We start from the raw sequence: 15,878 nt of genomic DNA on the forward strand, positions 1-15,878 counted from the left end.
GAGATGCCAAGCCTCAATCTCATGAATAAATGAGTTCATTTATAATTTGCTGAGGGGATGGAATGTATGATGTTGATGATTATATTTGCAGTTTGAATTAGTTTGCCATTCAGAATATCTCAGTGCTTTAAATTTAGAATGCTGGATAGGATACTGAAGCAGGTAGTATATACATTTTCTAGATACTACACCAAACATGCAAAATCACTGGTATTGTTCTCACAAAAAAAGCCATTCTCATTTTCCTCCATCCATGTTCAGGTCCATGACTTGGAGAAGGCTAAACGTGGCCTGGAGGCCATTGTGGAGGAAATGAGGACCCAGATGGAGGAGCTGGAGGATGAGCTTCAGATTGCTGAAGATGCCAAGCTGCGTCTGGAGGTCAACAGCCAGGCCCTCAAAGCCCAACATGAGAGGGACCTGCAGGGCCGAGACGAGATGGGCGAGGAGAAGAGGAGGCAGCTTCTCAAACAGGTAGAGCATCTCTTATCATCCCATCTTTCCCTATTACTTCTGTCTTTCCTGTTCTTCTTTAAACCCTACTACCTTTTTTTACCCACTCCCATTCTTGTCTTGCCTCTTGTTTCTGCTCTCGCTCCTTTCCTCCCTTTCCCAGGTGCGTGAGTTGGAGACTGAGTTAGAGGAGGAGAGGAAGCAGCGAGGCCAAGCATCAGCTGCCAAGAAGAAGATGGAAGGGGAGCTGAAGGACCTGGAGGACCAGCTGGAGGCAACCGGCAGAGGGCGTGATGAGGCCACCAAGCAGCTCCGCAAGATCCAGGTCAGTAGACAGAGGAAGAAAACTTGTTAGTGTTGCTTCCAAAAGCACTCACTCAGTCTGTCTCAATCGAAGGGCTAGATGACTACTGGGTCACAGCCTACAGTCCCTACGTAGGAGGTATCCTACGTAGGTGCCTATATCAGGTTTACTGGAGCTAAAAGTTTAGTGAATTGGGACGGTGTAGCCTCCGGGGGATTCCTACGTCATTATTATCGAGGCTTCCCAAAAGCGCATTCGAGTGATGCAGCGTAAAATGCCGAAGTAGGTTTGGGAGGTGTGTCAGTCAACACCTGTGCATGAAACAAAACGATAAGCAGCTTCAACGCTCTCAAGATGGACAACATTCACACTATCCCAATTAAAGTAATTGTACACATGGCTACATTGTAACATACCTGATGCACTGATGGTTGCTATGGAAACATCGTGCAAAATGCCTATCTAACTCATCTAACTATTCTTGCATTTCGAGGCGTTGTTCGGATACAGTTATCAGCTAAACCGAATCTATGGTGGTAATTATAGGCATGAAAACTTATCAAAACGTCATGATATAAACATTAAGACGGTCTAAAACAGGCTTCATAATTCCAGCAATGGTGGCTGATCCAGAAATTCAACTGGACCGAAAGGCACCCTGGGAAGTAGGCTGTAATGTCGCCCGCGAAGCATCGTGGAGGTGTTTCCTGCAAATGAGTCAAAAATAGGCTGGATCTGTGGGCTGCATTTGCAGGACCCCACGCGGTAAAACTGAATTGGGACAGCACTTGTCGTGCCGCCGTGACGTAAGCAGCCTACAAATACGACCTATAGCGTACAGCCTTTGAATTGAGAGAGACCCACTGTGTTTCCCCTCAGCCCTTGGCAATCCCTAACAACAGACAGCACACACAGGACACTTGGAGATCAGGGGGAGAGGAGCGGGAAGACATGGAATACACTTGCCCTTCTATGCAGTCAGCCCACGTTTTCTTGCTTTTTACAAGTAGAAATACAGACTCGAGGACATCGCAAAGTTTGCTACAGATGATTGTATTATGTCAGTATTTATTTAATTGGCCTGCAGCAATTTTTGCTTTTGAAAAATCTGTTCCTGATCATCAGGTTTATTATTATTATTATTGTAGTAGTATCAATGCTCTACAGAGATAAAGGCAGTTATAGAACAATATGTAATATGACAGATACATTGAATTTCCATTACTGTATTTATATGGATATTGGTTTACCCATACTTGCCCCTCCTCCAAGTTGACGCTGCATCAGAAATAAAGGACAACTGCAAAGCATTGTGACCATCACTGCTGACTCGCTCACCCAGTCCTCCAAGGCTTGACAGTTACCATGGTAGCGGAGATTCCCCTAAGGGCAGGTCTAAGGTCAGGTTCACACTTGACTTTGACGTTCCATTCATGTAAATTCAAACACATGCATTGGAAAAAAAATATTCATATCTATCTGCAGAGGAATACGGTCACTTCACTCCAAACAACAGTTGGTGAACACAGACCCTGCTACACCCATATTCTTGGGGCAAAGTTTTTTCTCCGGATGAATCAAATTTAATGTGATCGCCCCTTAACCCTACATTTGTGGTTGCAGGGCCAGGCGAAGGAGCTCCAGAGGGAGCTGGAAGACACACGTGCAGCTCAGAAAGAGGTGATCTCCTCGGCCAGGGAGTCTGAGAGGAGGGCCAAGGCCATGGAGGCCGACATCATCCAGCTGCACGAGGTAAAACGGGCAGACTTCATCTGAGCACCAGTGTGCTGCCTTCCAATGTTAATTAAAAATTAGCAGTGCCGTCTATAAATTTTATTTGAGTAAAATTACTGGTGCAAAAATCTACAAAAATAAAAACTAGCACATTCAAACTTTTCTCCAAGTAAAGTAATTATAAAGGCAGAATATTATCAAATATGTTCTTTCCCAAGCAGTAAAAACATCTAAGTTTGGGTTATATTGTCTTAGTCTGAAACAGATGTCATTTAAAATGTAAAATGTACCTTTAGTCAATGCATAGTTTACTAAAAGTAAAACGTTTCATTTTGTGACTATCACAGAAAAACCTACTGTTACAGTAATGAGTGACTGTAATTCATGACTTTCACCTGTCCTTTACTTCTGTCTGCTCTCTCTGGTGATAGCCTTACGTTCATTCCTATGTTGTATTGACCTTCTGTATTCATCTCTCTCCATGTAGGAGCTCTCAGCAGCTGAGAAGGCTCGTAAACAGGCGGAGACAGAGAGAGACGAGCTGTCTGAAGAACTGGCCAGTAACTCCTCTGGGAAGTGAGTGGCATGGCCGAATGACATTTAGAGACTCTCATTCAGCGCAATTTCCAATCCTCCTCCAATTCCTAAAACACCAGAACTTATAACCAACCAAAATGTATGAGTGCAATCAGAATGTCAGTGACCTTGCAGTATCCCTGTGACCACACAACAGCAGTGTAAGGCCCTGTGCATACACGCCTGTGTTATCTGGCAGCAGCGCGTGCATAGCTCCCCAACATTCCCCAACACAGCATGGGGGTGATGACACATCACACCAGCGTAGTTTAATTTTTTCATTTTTCATTAAGGATATTTATATAGTGTTATTTATGTAGTATTTATATAGTGAAATCGGGTCAAAGTGACGTCACAACCTCATCCTCAGCTCAAGACGAGTCATAGCGGCGTGCCAGCCCCACCTCTGGAGGTGGGTCCCGCTAATCACACACCAGCGTGGTTTGAGCATATTTCAAGCTCACAGAGCAAGACAAATAGTGTATGTACCAAAGGAATTCAGCATGCATCATCTCCAGAACTTGTTAATATCATTAACTTACTCGTTCCCTCGCGCTGTTGGGAAAATTGTCATGGGTGTTGGAGGTAGAACAATGAAATGCTGGGATATTGCTGGACCATTCCTCTGTCACTGTTTGAGACAATCATTGTCTTCTTCCCCTGCTGCTCCTTCCCCTTACTCCTCACTTCCTGTACCCTTTGCATCCTCTTCCTCCATTTCCTTTCCTCCCATTCCTGCCTCCCTTCTCATCCTACATCCTGTTTCCTTCTCTGTCTCTGTCTCTGTCCTCCATCCAGGTCACTGCTGTCTGATGAAAAGCGTCGTCTGGAGGCGAAGATAAGCCAGCTGGAGGAGGAGCTGGAGGAGGAGCAGGCTAATGTGGAGAGCCTCAATGACCGGCTGAGGAAGAACCAGCAGCTGGTAGGAGAATGGACTAGACAGAGTTTAGAGTGGAGTACATAGGGCTTAAGGGCTAATTATACAGAGTGTATGCTGAGTTGAGTGTCACAGTTACAGCAATGTGAGTATTAGTACTAGTGCGTTTGAGAGTCTGTGCACACACTGAGCTCATGAATGAAACACTAGACAGTAGTAAGATTTTATTAATTCCATGCTAATGAATAGACTAGATAGAGTTCAGAGTGGACTGGATGACGTTTGGAGTGGACTAGATAGAGTTCAGAGTGGACTAGAGGAAGTTCGGTGTTGACTACATTTAAGTTCAAAGTGGACTAGATAAAATTTGGAGTGAACTAGATAGAGTTCATAGTGGATGAGATGGGGCTTAGATAAATGTTGAAGTAAACTCGAGTTCAGAGTGGACTAGATAGAGTTTGGAGTTCATTGTGGTCTAGATGGGGCTTTGAGAGGGCTTTGAGTGGAATAAGCAGAGCTCATAGTGGACACGATCAAGTTTGGAGCAGACTAGAGAGTTCAAAATGGGTTAGATAGCCCTAGAGTGGATAAATTAAGGATCTGGCAATTGACAAATTCTATGCCTCTGTGTTAGATGCTGATGCATCTCTTGGCACCTCCAGAAAGAAAAATTCCTATATGTTTAAATTGTATTGAGGAGTTAAAGATTTCCAACAGAAGAAAAATAAATTAATAAAGTCAGTTTAATTCTCGCATCCCACAACCAGTGTTTTTTTAAGCCATGTTTTTTTGTGTGTGTGTGTGTGTGTGTGTGAGGTGAGTATAATAATAATAATAGTAATACATTTTATTTGTTATGGCACCTTTCATGGCACTCAAGGTCGCCTTACAGTAAAAATAAATACAGAATACAGCAACAACAGAAAAAAACACAGCATAAAAACATCACAGACAACACAGCATAAGAAAACATCATAGAAAATAGCATAAAAAGAAAACATCATAGAAAAATACTTAATTAGACATTGTGACACCCACCCCACAATATAAACTACAACAACTATTGATTCACACTTGCAGACCCATGTTTGATCACTACCACTAATAATGAAGGTATGCACAGGTATATGGCATGTGCCCACCTCTGGGTAGAGGGATTGACCACATACTGACCTAAAAATAGCCAGAGGTACATATCAGTCACTGGTGTAGTGGTGCATATACGCAGATATGTGGTATATATCCACTCTAGCATTAAATATATTTACACTTACATAAAAAAAGTCAGTGATACGTACTGTCTGACTAGGAGAGTGAGGCTGCAGCCGATGAAATCCTGTAACAGCTAAACTTTCTGCAAGCCTCTTCGATGAGAGTTGTGCGTCGTGTGTTTTCTACTCTGATGACTGGTTCTTTTAATGACAACCAATCAGGGCAAAGCAAAACAATGATCACCAGGATAAGCATGTGTGGAGTGTTCTACAGAGGAGTGTGTGTCATGTTTCTCTGCAACCTTTGTGGTTTGATAGACTTAGTGCTATAATATTTTTGTCTTTTGACAACCCCTCCCCAACACACACAAACACATTTCAGACACAAAAGCCTTTATTGCTTTAAGCTCTGTGTGTTTCTTTCTTGTACTTTCACATGCTCACTAAAACGACTGTGATCATAACCTCGTGTCATTCAGATGGACCAGCTGGGTGCCGAGCTGGCAGCTGAGCGCTCTTCGTCCCAGAGCAAGGAGGGATCCAGACAGCAGCTGGAGAGACAAAACCGAGAGCTGAAGGTCAAACTGCAGGAGACTGAGGGCCAGGGCCGCTCCAAACTCAAGTCCACTGTCACCGCCCTGGAGACCAAGCTGAGGGAGGCTGAGGAGAAGCTGGAGATTGAGAACAGGTAGGTGGGATGCTGGGAAATGGAGTTCAAGGACAGTTCCAATTCACACATCTCAGGTATGGGAGATGCATGAGTATGAATGAATGTTTTATTATTATAACTGGAAATAGCACTGGTGTCATCCTGGGTTTAACCTGAATGCGAATCATTCAGTTTGTAAAGGCTGTTTTCTTTTTCACAGCTTAACTGACTACTCCATGTGTATTACAGTAGAAGTGCTGTGATGACATTATGACACTGTGTCCATCTTGTTGTGTAGAGAACGCCAGGCCAATGCCAAGGGTCTGCGTCAGAAAGAGAAGAAGATTAAGGATCTGACCATTCAGATGGAGGATGAGAGGAAGCAGGCACAGCAATACAAAGATCAGGTAACCTCACTCTACATGTTCCAGTGTGAGGATAGTGGCACGGGTATTTGGCACCAGATTGGACCAGATTTAGCTGAAAGCTAATTTCCATGTGTCCTCTAGCAGGTTGTAATGAAGATATACATAAACTATCTGCACCTTTACAATAAATACATAAATATATAAATAACGAAATATGAAAAAGACTGTCTAGTATTATCCAACTAGATATAATAGAGAAAGCTGGGTCATAGAATTGTGGAATGGTGTGAACATTTAAACACAGGGATTCAAGAGCCGTTTAACCATTTATTGAGCACTGGATAACAGGGGGGTAGATGGATGGATGGATGGACGGATGATTCCTATACAAAATAACAAAGGTTCAATGCATTGCTACACACCAATTAAAGTCAATTTTAAATAAATATGATGCTTACATTTTAATGCATCCACAATGAAAGGAGAGGCCTGGGCTTTCTTTATCATAACCCTCAGGAGTCTGATTACAAACAAGACAAATCAGCAATAAATAACAAATACTGTTATATAAACTTAAAAACTTGAATTCTTGATCATTATACTCACAGTAATTCACTCTTTTGAGGACAAACAAAGTCTATGTGGCTTCAATTAACTAGGTTTTGCCCCAATTTCTGTAAATAATATGAACAACAAATAAAATGGAAGTACAAACTCAGGACCCTTTAACACAGGAAGAAAACTAGGGTTTAACATCAATTGAAGAACAACAAAATGCACAAACTTACTGTGTGGCAGCAAGGCAAGGCTCAAACAAAGGGATCCTAACTGGACACACCTCTCCTTAAATAACCTCCCCTGTCTAACTCCTCCCAGTGCCCAGCCAGGTGAAACAACCCACACCAAACAGAGAACACCAGCTTGAGATTATTGAACAAAATAGATATACAATACATCACACAGTGAATCTGCAATATATACAACACATACACAGTAGACACTAGACAAGCGAGTGCATGGAGCCAATTTAAAAATTGTTGCAAAATACTTAGCTAAGTTATGTGTGCTTTAGTAGCCAGAACACAGTTGAAGACTAGAAAAAGCACTCAGCAGCAGTTGTCTAAATATGCCAGTTCCATGTGTTGGATATTCACGTTGAAGATGAAGAAAGTTTTACCCACGTTATATTCACGTTGGATATACAACTTAATTCTGTCTAATGCCACGCCCCCCTTCAGCCAATCAGTGTGAAAAGCTAATGTGTGCTTCCTTGCCATTTGATCAACCTTTCCACAGAGTTTCATGATGTTGAGGGAATCTGTTAGAAAGTTACATGCCACGCCCATTTCCAAACCCCACTTTTGCCAGTGAGTGTGAAAAATTGATAAGGTTTTCCTATGCTCATGATCAACCTTTCTACCAAGTTTCATGCAAATCAGTTTGTTACTTTTTGAGATATCAAAGCAAAGGTTCAATAGCTTGCTTGGTTCCAAGCTGCACAATAGAGCAAGTGGAAGATGATTGTGGCATACATAAATGTCTTAGGATCATCCATGGGAAAACAGTTTCTTATTTTGCCACTCATCATCTTGTCTTTGATCCTTCTCCGGTCCATTTCTCACCTGTGAGCAGGCAGAGAAGGCCAGTGTGCGGATGAAGCAGCTGAAGCGTCAGCTGGAGGAGGCGGAGGAGGAGGCTCAGCGGGTGGCGGCAGCCCGCAGGAAGCTGCAGAGGGAGCTGGAAGAGTCGACTGAGGCCAACGACACCCTCAGCAGAGAGGTGGCTTCCCTCAAGAGCAAGCTCAGGTACAACCAGCAACACCAAACTGGGGCAACCACAGGATAAATCAGAGTAGGCTTGAGACTAGAAAGATCACCAGTTGAAATTCTCAGCATAACTTTTAGAAGCCTGAGGTCTCCCAAATTCTTCCCCTTTCTGACTTAGGGCCCTATCTTGCATCAGAGTCCCTAAACCCATTATTTGGGGATTTAGCATTGCGTGAGAAGCGTTCCCCCGCAAAAGTTGCTATCTTGCACACCTGCCATTATCCGTAAAACACTTGCGCTACCCGTTACATTATGCATAGGCGTGGTTTGAGCATTACACCAGTTAAACCAATCAGTGTGCCAGGTGCCATTGCCTTTAAGAGCAGGCTGCGCTATCCCAAATCCACAAACCGAAACCCGTGATGGAGAGAGGAAGGTCGAGATTTAGTACTATCTCTGCCATTTTCTCAGGGGTTCAACTGAGGCTAAAGCAAGGTGGCTTTTTATAGGCCAGTTAATTGGGGAGGTGGAGCCGCATGTGCACGTCCACATGTGTCCAAGTGGACGCGCATTGAAGCCGCCTGGGCGCGCTCTTGTAAAAGCCCAAATGGGTGGGTGGTTCTGAGGACCTGCTATACGCTTTCCCTAAAGTGTGTGCTCAAGATAGCAATTGTAGGGAAAGCGCATAAACACGCCCACGGACACACCTCCAGGCACAAATAACGGAGTCAGCATAATGGATAGCGGGTAGTGTGGCCGCAAGATACCGTTTAGGGATAGTGGAAGCTGCTAAATGCATAATTCACTTGTAGCGGGCAGTGGCAACGGGTAGCACAATGTGCAAGATAGAGCCCATAGTATCCTAGTGGTAGATGTAGCCCTATGTAGAACTCTGCTTCACCTGTAGCCATTTGAAACCTGAGCAGATTCATGTGTCACAAAAAATGGAGAAGATAACAAGCAAATAAGCACGAAAAAAAAACGGAGAAAAAGGAAATTTTCTAATTGATTTCCAGTGAAACATTCAGCATATGTATTACGTAGACCACCCCAGCCTCAGCTGCAACAGTTGCGTATATTAGCATACAATAACAACAACAACAACAACAACAATAATTATAATACTAGCATATATTTCAGAAAAGTCACATGCAGCCCTACTTGTTTACTATAAACCTAAAAAGGGCAGTTCACCCATTTTGAAAAAATATGATATTATTTCACCCAGCCAGTATCCAGCACTCAGACACAATAGCTGGCTTTCCTTTATCGTACCACTGCAAGTGAGGGTTATCCACCAGCCAGACATGTTAAAGGCCGGCAGCTGACAGCCCTGAGTCTGCCCTATAATCCGCCCATCACATGCCGCCTTGGTATAAACGTCACATGCATGCGATTGGGAAGTAGGAAGCAGTGAGTATTAATAACAACACACATAACCAGACTCAACATAACCAGACGATTAACTTAAAATAGCCATACTGGAATTACTTTTAATGCCTTCAAGCAAACCATAACACAAGTCGGCTAAGATATATTCAGCTGATGTCGTTTCACTGTTTTACTAGCAAAATATATTAATCACTGATTCTTGGGAATTTGGATAAAACAGGTTTTAATTTTGAAAAAAAAAAAAAGTGAGTTAAATTACAAAATCTGAAGGTATATCATTATAGACCAAGGTCTTGGCTGTTCAGCAATGTACCGGTGCAACCTCCTCATTTTGCATTTTTTTCATAAAATAGGTTTTTCCAGTTATTAGGCTACTTTGTTTTTGTCAACACCGTCACCGTAATGTTTTTTTTTTAAATTTGAAAAACATATTTTTGTATTCAAGAGACTATTACTTTAATAACTCAACAGCACCAAAGAAACATATTGTAAGCATATTCATTTAAAACCAATATAACTGCCTCTGCCGGTGGTGACACTAATCTGACGGTGGTGACAGTCGCCTCATTAAAACATACAATTCCAAAATTTATACCACTCAAGTCAATGGCTTCTTGCTTAACAACTTTATTTAACTATTTGGTACAAAAAATAACAATCCTGAGCTCTGTTATAAGCATTTTTCAGACTTCAGTCATCACCGTCACACAGAAAACCTGACGGTGGTGACGTCTGACGGTGGAGACAAAAACCTGCTCTTTCACATGATAAGCATGAGTTGTTCACATTAGCCAGCTTGTTTTCGCCCTGTTGCTACCTGCATCAGACCTCTTCTTAAAAAGTATGCATTTATTCCATAATCTAATTTAATATTTTTTATACAGAAGTGACGGTGTTGACATGTTATGGTTGTGACAGTAGCAGTGTCCAAAAATATGAAGAGATTTAAGAGAAAATAGCAAACTTCCAGGAGCCTGAGCGGTCTTGAAGCATGCAGTAGAGCTGAAGGTTTGAAAAGGAATCCTCAGGAATGTAATTGACCTTGTAGTTTTTTTATTATTATTTTTTAAATAAATATCTGACGGTGGTGACAAATATCTGGGACACATTTTGAGCAACCACAAAATAATAGTAAATATTGTTCAAAACTCATCGTTTGTAGTTTTTAATAAATATTATGATGTACTCTTTCATGTGGTAAAGATATTATTCAATGAAATTATTACTTTTTGTTGTTTTAATCAAGTTGAAATGATTATCTCCTATCCGAGGACAACTGGTTTTGTAGGCCATGGGCCAACATATAATCATTAAATTAATACAAATTAAAAATAAACCTATAAAAGAACCTTACAAATGTGAAAGGGACCCCCTGATTATGCCTTTGATTCTTTTTATTCATTAAAATGTTGCAAATTTCCAACAGAAATAGCATTTTTCTTAGTGGGACGTGATTTATCCAAATTCTCAAGAATCAGTGTAATGCCAAATAAGTCAGCGACTGAATCTGCCTCTGGCAACACGACTACGCTGTCCTGGGCGGGCTCTTCACTGCTGGCAGGGCACCGGCTCAGGACACCGTCCGTCAGGTTGAACCACGGAATTTTTTCCTTTGGATGCCACTTTGTGCATTGTGAGCTTTCACTGCCTTGGACTGACACCTGTTTTTTCAGTTTTTTTGGCAAACCTGCCCCGTTGTGTTCTGTTAAAAATAGTGAGCTGCTGTGCTGACATCTGTATCAGCTGCACCATCTCCCTGCCCAAAGCTAGGTAAGCCCCGCCTACGACCCTTAAGTCCACCTCAGACCTCTGTTAGTCCTGTCTGGCCCATGGGTATTCCCCCCCGAGGCACCATCAAAGACACACACTAGTGTTTGGCACGACAGCTGAAAGCCAGCTGGGGGCGGGGGTGAAATAATATCACACATAATATCACATCAAATAATTTCCCATCAAAACGGGTGAACTATCCCTTTAAGACTTCCACAGTATCTATGGAGACATTAGATAATTTGTGATTTTAAATGTCCTTTTCCTCCTGTCATGTCTGGCTGCTCCTGTCTCCATTCTGTCCTCAGACACTGATCTGCCCTCAGACTGTCCTGCTTTCACACTCAGTTTCCTGGGACCCTTATCTCTTTCTCATGGGTTTAGAGTTTCTCATTTTGATTCACCACCCTTATTCCCTCGCCTGTCTCTAGTTCTTCCAACCCTTCAGCTGTTAGGGGCTTCAACCTTCTTTTGAATTTTGGCTTTGCGACAAGCTACCAAACTCTCCCTGCTCTCCATTCTCAAGTCTTCCTCTTCCTTTGCCCTTCATCTTCCTCTGACCCCTCCCCCCCTCCATCCCTCGTTCTCCTGTCCCTTGGGGCGACCCAGGCGTGGTGGGGAGGTGGCGTTCAGCAGCAGTAGTCCCCGCAGCGGTGGAAGTGGCAGCAGCATGATGAGGAGCATCACACATGGAGGGAGCATCAGCCGCAGGAGCGGCATCAAGGAGAATTCAGTGGAGCTACAGGAGGAGGAGTGTCGCTCCCCCTCCCCTTCTGCCTTCAGCCCCCCTCTGGATGGAGGCTTCAATGCCTACCCTTCTGAGGAGTAGAGGGCCAACACACACTCACACTTAGGCTCTTTTCAATCTTGTGTTCCTTAGCCCAAGGCTAACTAAGCCCAGGGCTTATAGCTTAGCCTTGATTCCCACTAGTGCTTATTAACCAAGGCCTAACACTTAGCCCTGGGTTAAGGAATCACATTTGAAAATCAAAGACCAGGGTTGATGTCTTCACAACACTTGTAGCACTTCTAGCTTGTTTTGATTGGACAACAAACTTTCTTTTGTTTTACAAAAGTATTCTGTTGCATTTGTTCTAAGTCTTGATTGGCGACCTTTCAAAAGTTGTTCTAACCTGGATTCTAACCTCCATTCACACTGCAGATCTTTACCCTGCTTATTCAGAGACATCCTCAGAAAATCAGGGCCCGCCTGCTCTGGAGTGGGCTTTACTTAGTGCTGGGCTTCCACCTTGGCTACACTGAATGTGGAACATAGGCAGTGCGGATGCTGCAACACTGTGCTTTAACTATAATCAGTGACACCGGCTTCACCAGTGGTTCATGTACGTGGTGTACATGTGTCGCAGAGATCCACTCTACACACATAAAAAAGATCACTTTTATGTTTAGATTTTCTTGTAAAGTCAATATTTTGAAGTGCCAGTACACAGGAAATGACTCAGGAGAGGACTTTGGTCAGCCTGTCAGCGTTTGTTTTGATCCCCCTGTTAGCATTGATTTTGCCAGTACCAGCTGGCAGGTGTGTAGTAGCTTCATCCCTCACAGCCCACTGTAGTCTGCTGATATTCCTTTATCCATGTCATACAAACTCTTCACAGCACTGTGCTGCATGGTCCAAACCTGCAAACACTATCCTGAGCAATCCTCCACAATCATGAGCTCACACTCCCATAATGCACACTCAGCGGATTGTTTTGCCTGTGACTTATCACACAACTCTATACTGACTGTGTGCTGCCCAGAAAGAGACATTTTGCAGCATATCCGCTCAGCAGACAGTCCGCATACGATACATGTTCAGTGTAGCCAAGGTGTAAGAGTGGGGATATTCCACATTGTAAGCTGTAAGTGTGAAAAGGCATTAATCCCAGGGCTAACTGGGGACTAGCCCAGGCCTAAGTGTGCTGTGAAAAGAGCTTCAGAGAAGTCCTAATTAAGATTAGACTGATAGTTTTTGTTTTTCATCCACCACTGATATAATGGATATGATGCAGTGTGACTGATTATATATTTATTGCCGAATTAATCAGTAGTTGTTTATGGGAAGATTTTAAGCTTAATTGATTCTGATGAGCCATTTTGATTGGATTGTGACATGTATGCACAGCCATGTTTTGTTATTCTGATCACAGTTATCCTTCGTCTTGCTGGTTTATTTTAGTGTGATATGATAATCTACATGCTGTTCGGAGACTTTTCCACCCTGAATACAGTTCTTGGGGAAACCCCCCAACACCAGTTCTTGTCATTTTCTGGCCCAAAAATGTAAAGATTGAAAGATTTTGAATTCAAAAACATTTCAAAAACATCAGCATTTTGGTCTAAAAAGCCAGCCCTTCTGCTTCACGAGTGCTCAGGAAGCACATTGGCCAGTGGGGTTAGCAGCCTCAGATATCAGTCGTCTACAGGAGAGGCTGATCTGTCCGACAGAGTTCAGTCAGACAAAAGAATGAACTGTGAACAACATCAAAGAGGCCTGAATGAAGGCTGATGTTTAATCTACCATCTAATTTGCAACTCTACACTCCCAAACTGACAAACTTCAGAAAAGCACAGATTTGGGATTCTCTGTCCTCCACTGGATAGCAACACTTCTTGTTTTTTCCAGTTCATGTCCCTGACAACGTCTGTCCAGGTATTATCTCAGCAGAAGTAAAAAGCTGATTATGATTATGGAGAAGCTGATCCCACTCAGTCTGCCCTGCTGTTACCTCACCCATAATGATTTTTGTATCACGTACTCGCTGTGCGCTGCCTTGAGTCTCTGATGAACAAAGTTTTACCCACAAGCCTTCATGGCAAATGGCTGGTGTGTTTTCCATCTCTGATTCAGTTGAACACAAAACAAAACGGCTCTGTGATTTTCCAGTTTTACAACAGCAAAGCTATGTCCAAAGTTCTGTTTAACCCTCCTGTTATGTTTAGATTTACAAACATCTTTTATGTTTGACCCCAGCAGTTTAAACCTCCACAAAATTGTTACCAAAGTTTATGTTTCAGGTACTTTATGTTTCTTTGTTGATGACCTAAATAGCCCTTTAAATAAAACATAACCCCCCCACCACCCCCACTTATACATCTAGTATTCCGATTACACGACTATGGAAAAATGTGCAAATCACCATAAAATCTCACTGATTGGCCTAAGATTGGAAAGAAATATTATTTTTTGGTGTTTTAATGGCTTTATATTATTTCTAAGTACAGATTTTTGTTATTTATAACCGATGCGTTACAAAGTGTGTACAGGACATTGAAAACATATCATCATGTGAATTTCATGTTTATCCGGTAGTACCCATTACATTAGGAACACTCATTAAATATGAAGCAAAAAAAAAAAAAAAAAAAAGATAAATAATAAAAGACTCCACGTCTCTGGTGTTCAGTCATGAGCTCAGTGCTTTCCAAACACATATTTTTACTCAGATCTTGCTGCAAAGACCATTTCTGCAAAACCCTCTCATGAAGTGACCGTGTGTTTCACTGGACAAGCAGTTTGGATGGTTGCACTTTGTGGAAATCAAGTTTATCATGAAGGCATGTGAGTAAAACTTCCCTCGTCAGCGACTCAAAGGCACACAGTGAGTACGCGATACAAAAATGATGCATTATGGGTTAAGTGTCCCTTTAATCCTGTCACCTGTACAGGCCAGTCATTTGCTCTGTAACATAAAGGTCAGAGAGTCTGGAGAGAACAGGAAGCCAGTATGTTCAGTAGGCAGAAGCCTGATGTTATGATGATATCATTTCTATCACAAAACTGTGCACTTCTACTATTCCTATATTTGTTTGTGTTTTTTGGAATATTCAAGAGAGAATTTATTTATTTGGAAATGTGAAATTGTATTTGAATCATTCAGATTAGGTAGTGTGATTTCTACATTTGCGTGCCTCACAGACACATGGACATATATAAAATTAGCGATTATATTAGAGATGAATGATATGGAGACATAAGTCAGGGTTTTTTTTCTCCACATAATCCATTCCACGATTGCTTTACAGGATTCTACTATGTGAAACCAGTTAAGTGCTATTAAATTGCTGTTACATCCTTTCAGGACTGTGATCTCAGTTCTTCCATGCTTCAAATAGCTACATAAACTAGGCTTCTTTATTTGTATGTTAATTGCAACTATTTCTCAAACTAGAGTCACTTTTAGAAACAGACAAGCAGCACAAACACAAATGTGCATGTGTTATGTGAGGCTGGCAGGAGCGAGTACAGCCTTCAGCAGAATCCTCTGTCCGCCTGCTTTGGTCTTAATGCCAGAGTGCAAGCCAGAGGTGCACACCTCCAGCCAGATGAAAGGTCAGAGGCACGTGTGCTCTTTTAGCAGAATCACCATTTTTGGTGATTCACTGATGTATCACCGATGTAACCAACATACACATTTACTTGCTAATGTGCCCAAATCTTAAAATGACATGTTTCTTGAACCCGTAGGCTAATGTAGTGATAACTTGGCTCATTTTTTATTGTTTTTAGGATTCTATTTCTGAAAAATTCTAACAGTAGAATAACCTACTTTACCGTTTTCAGTTATTGTAGAAAGGAAAACACCAATTTTGGATGCATTAGTCAGCATAACTAATGCATCCAAAATTAGCCAATGGTAAAGTGAATTATTGGAGTCTGCTTGTGTGATGAAGTTATTCAATTTTGGCTGAAAATATAATCAAAATTCTGAGAAAATTATCTAATTAATCCAGAAAAACTGCAAAATTTTTTCATGAAGACCTCTCAGAATTCT

General features: G+C 42.0%; 1 protein-coding gene and 1 long non-coding RNA gene across 6 annotated transcripts in view; one reads left to right on the top strand and one right to left on the bottom strand.

Annotated features, from left to right (window-relative positions):
• The window catches only part of LOC115363445 (myosin-11-like), a 68,849-nt gene extending 54,826 nt beyond the window's left edge, over positions 1-14,023 (top strand). For 3 of the 4 annotated variants that reach the window (XM_030057662.1, XM_030057664.1, XM_030057663.1), the window contains exons 36-44: positions 262-474; positions 617-778; positions 2,381-2,509; positions 2,979-3,067; positions 3,866-3,989; positions 5,635-5,843; positions 6,103-6,211; positions 7,805-7,977; positions 11,710-14,023. In XM_030057662.1, coding sequence (XP_029913522.1) covers positions 262-474; positions 617-778; positions 2,381-2,509; positions 2,979-3,067; positions 3,866-3,989; positions 5,635-5,843; positions 6,103-6,211; positions 7,805-7,977; positions 11,710-11,929 — 1,428 coding nt within the window. In that variant the 3' untranslated portion in view covers positions 11,930-14,023. Of the gene's footprint in view, positions 1-261; positions 475-616; positions 779-2,380; positions 2,510-2,978; positions 3,068-3,865; positions 3,990-5,634; positions 5,844-6,102; positions 6,212-7,804; positions 7,978-11,408 lie in introns of all 4 variants that reach the window. The other variant, XM_030057665.1, reaches the window with a different exon arrangement.
• LOC115363446 (uncharacterized) lies at positions 5,532-7,030 on the bottom strand. 2 transcript variants are annotated; one of them, XR_003928589.1, is made up of 4 exons: positions 6,961-7,030; positions 6,779-6,846; positions 6,631-6,692; positions 5,532-6,127 (listed from the first exon to the last, which is right to left on the bottom strand). It is a non-coding gene; the product is annotated as an uncharacterized LOC115363446 (long non-coding RNA). The 2 variants fall into 2 exon arrangements; XR_003928590.1 differs by having other exon boundaries at positions 5,532-6,555.
• Positions 14,024-15,878: the final 1,855 nt, after the last annotated feature.

The sequence above is a fragment of the Myripristis murdjan genome, chromosome 8 (genome assembly GCF_902150065.1).
Source record: "Myripristis murdjan chromosome 8, fMyrMur1.1, whole genome shotgun sequence".
NCBI lineage: Eukaryota > Metazoa > Chordata > Actinopteri > Holocentriformes > Holocentridae > Myripristis > Myripristis murdjan.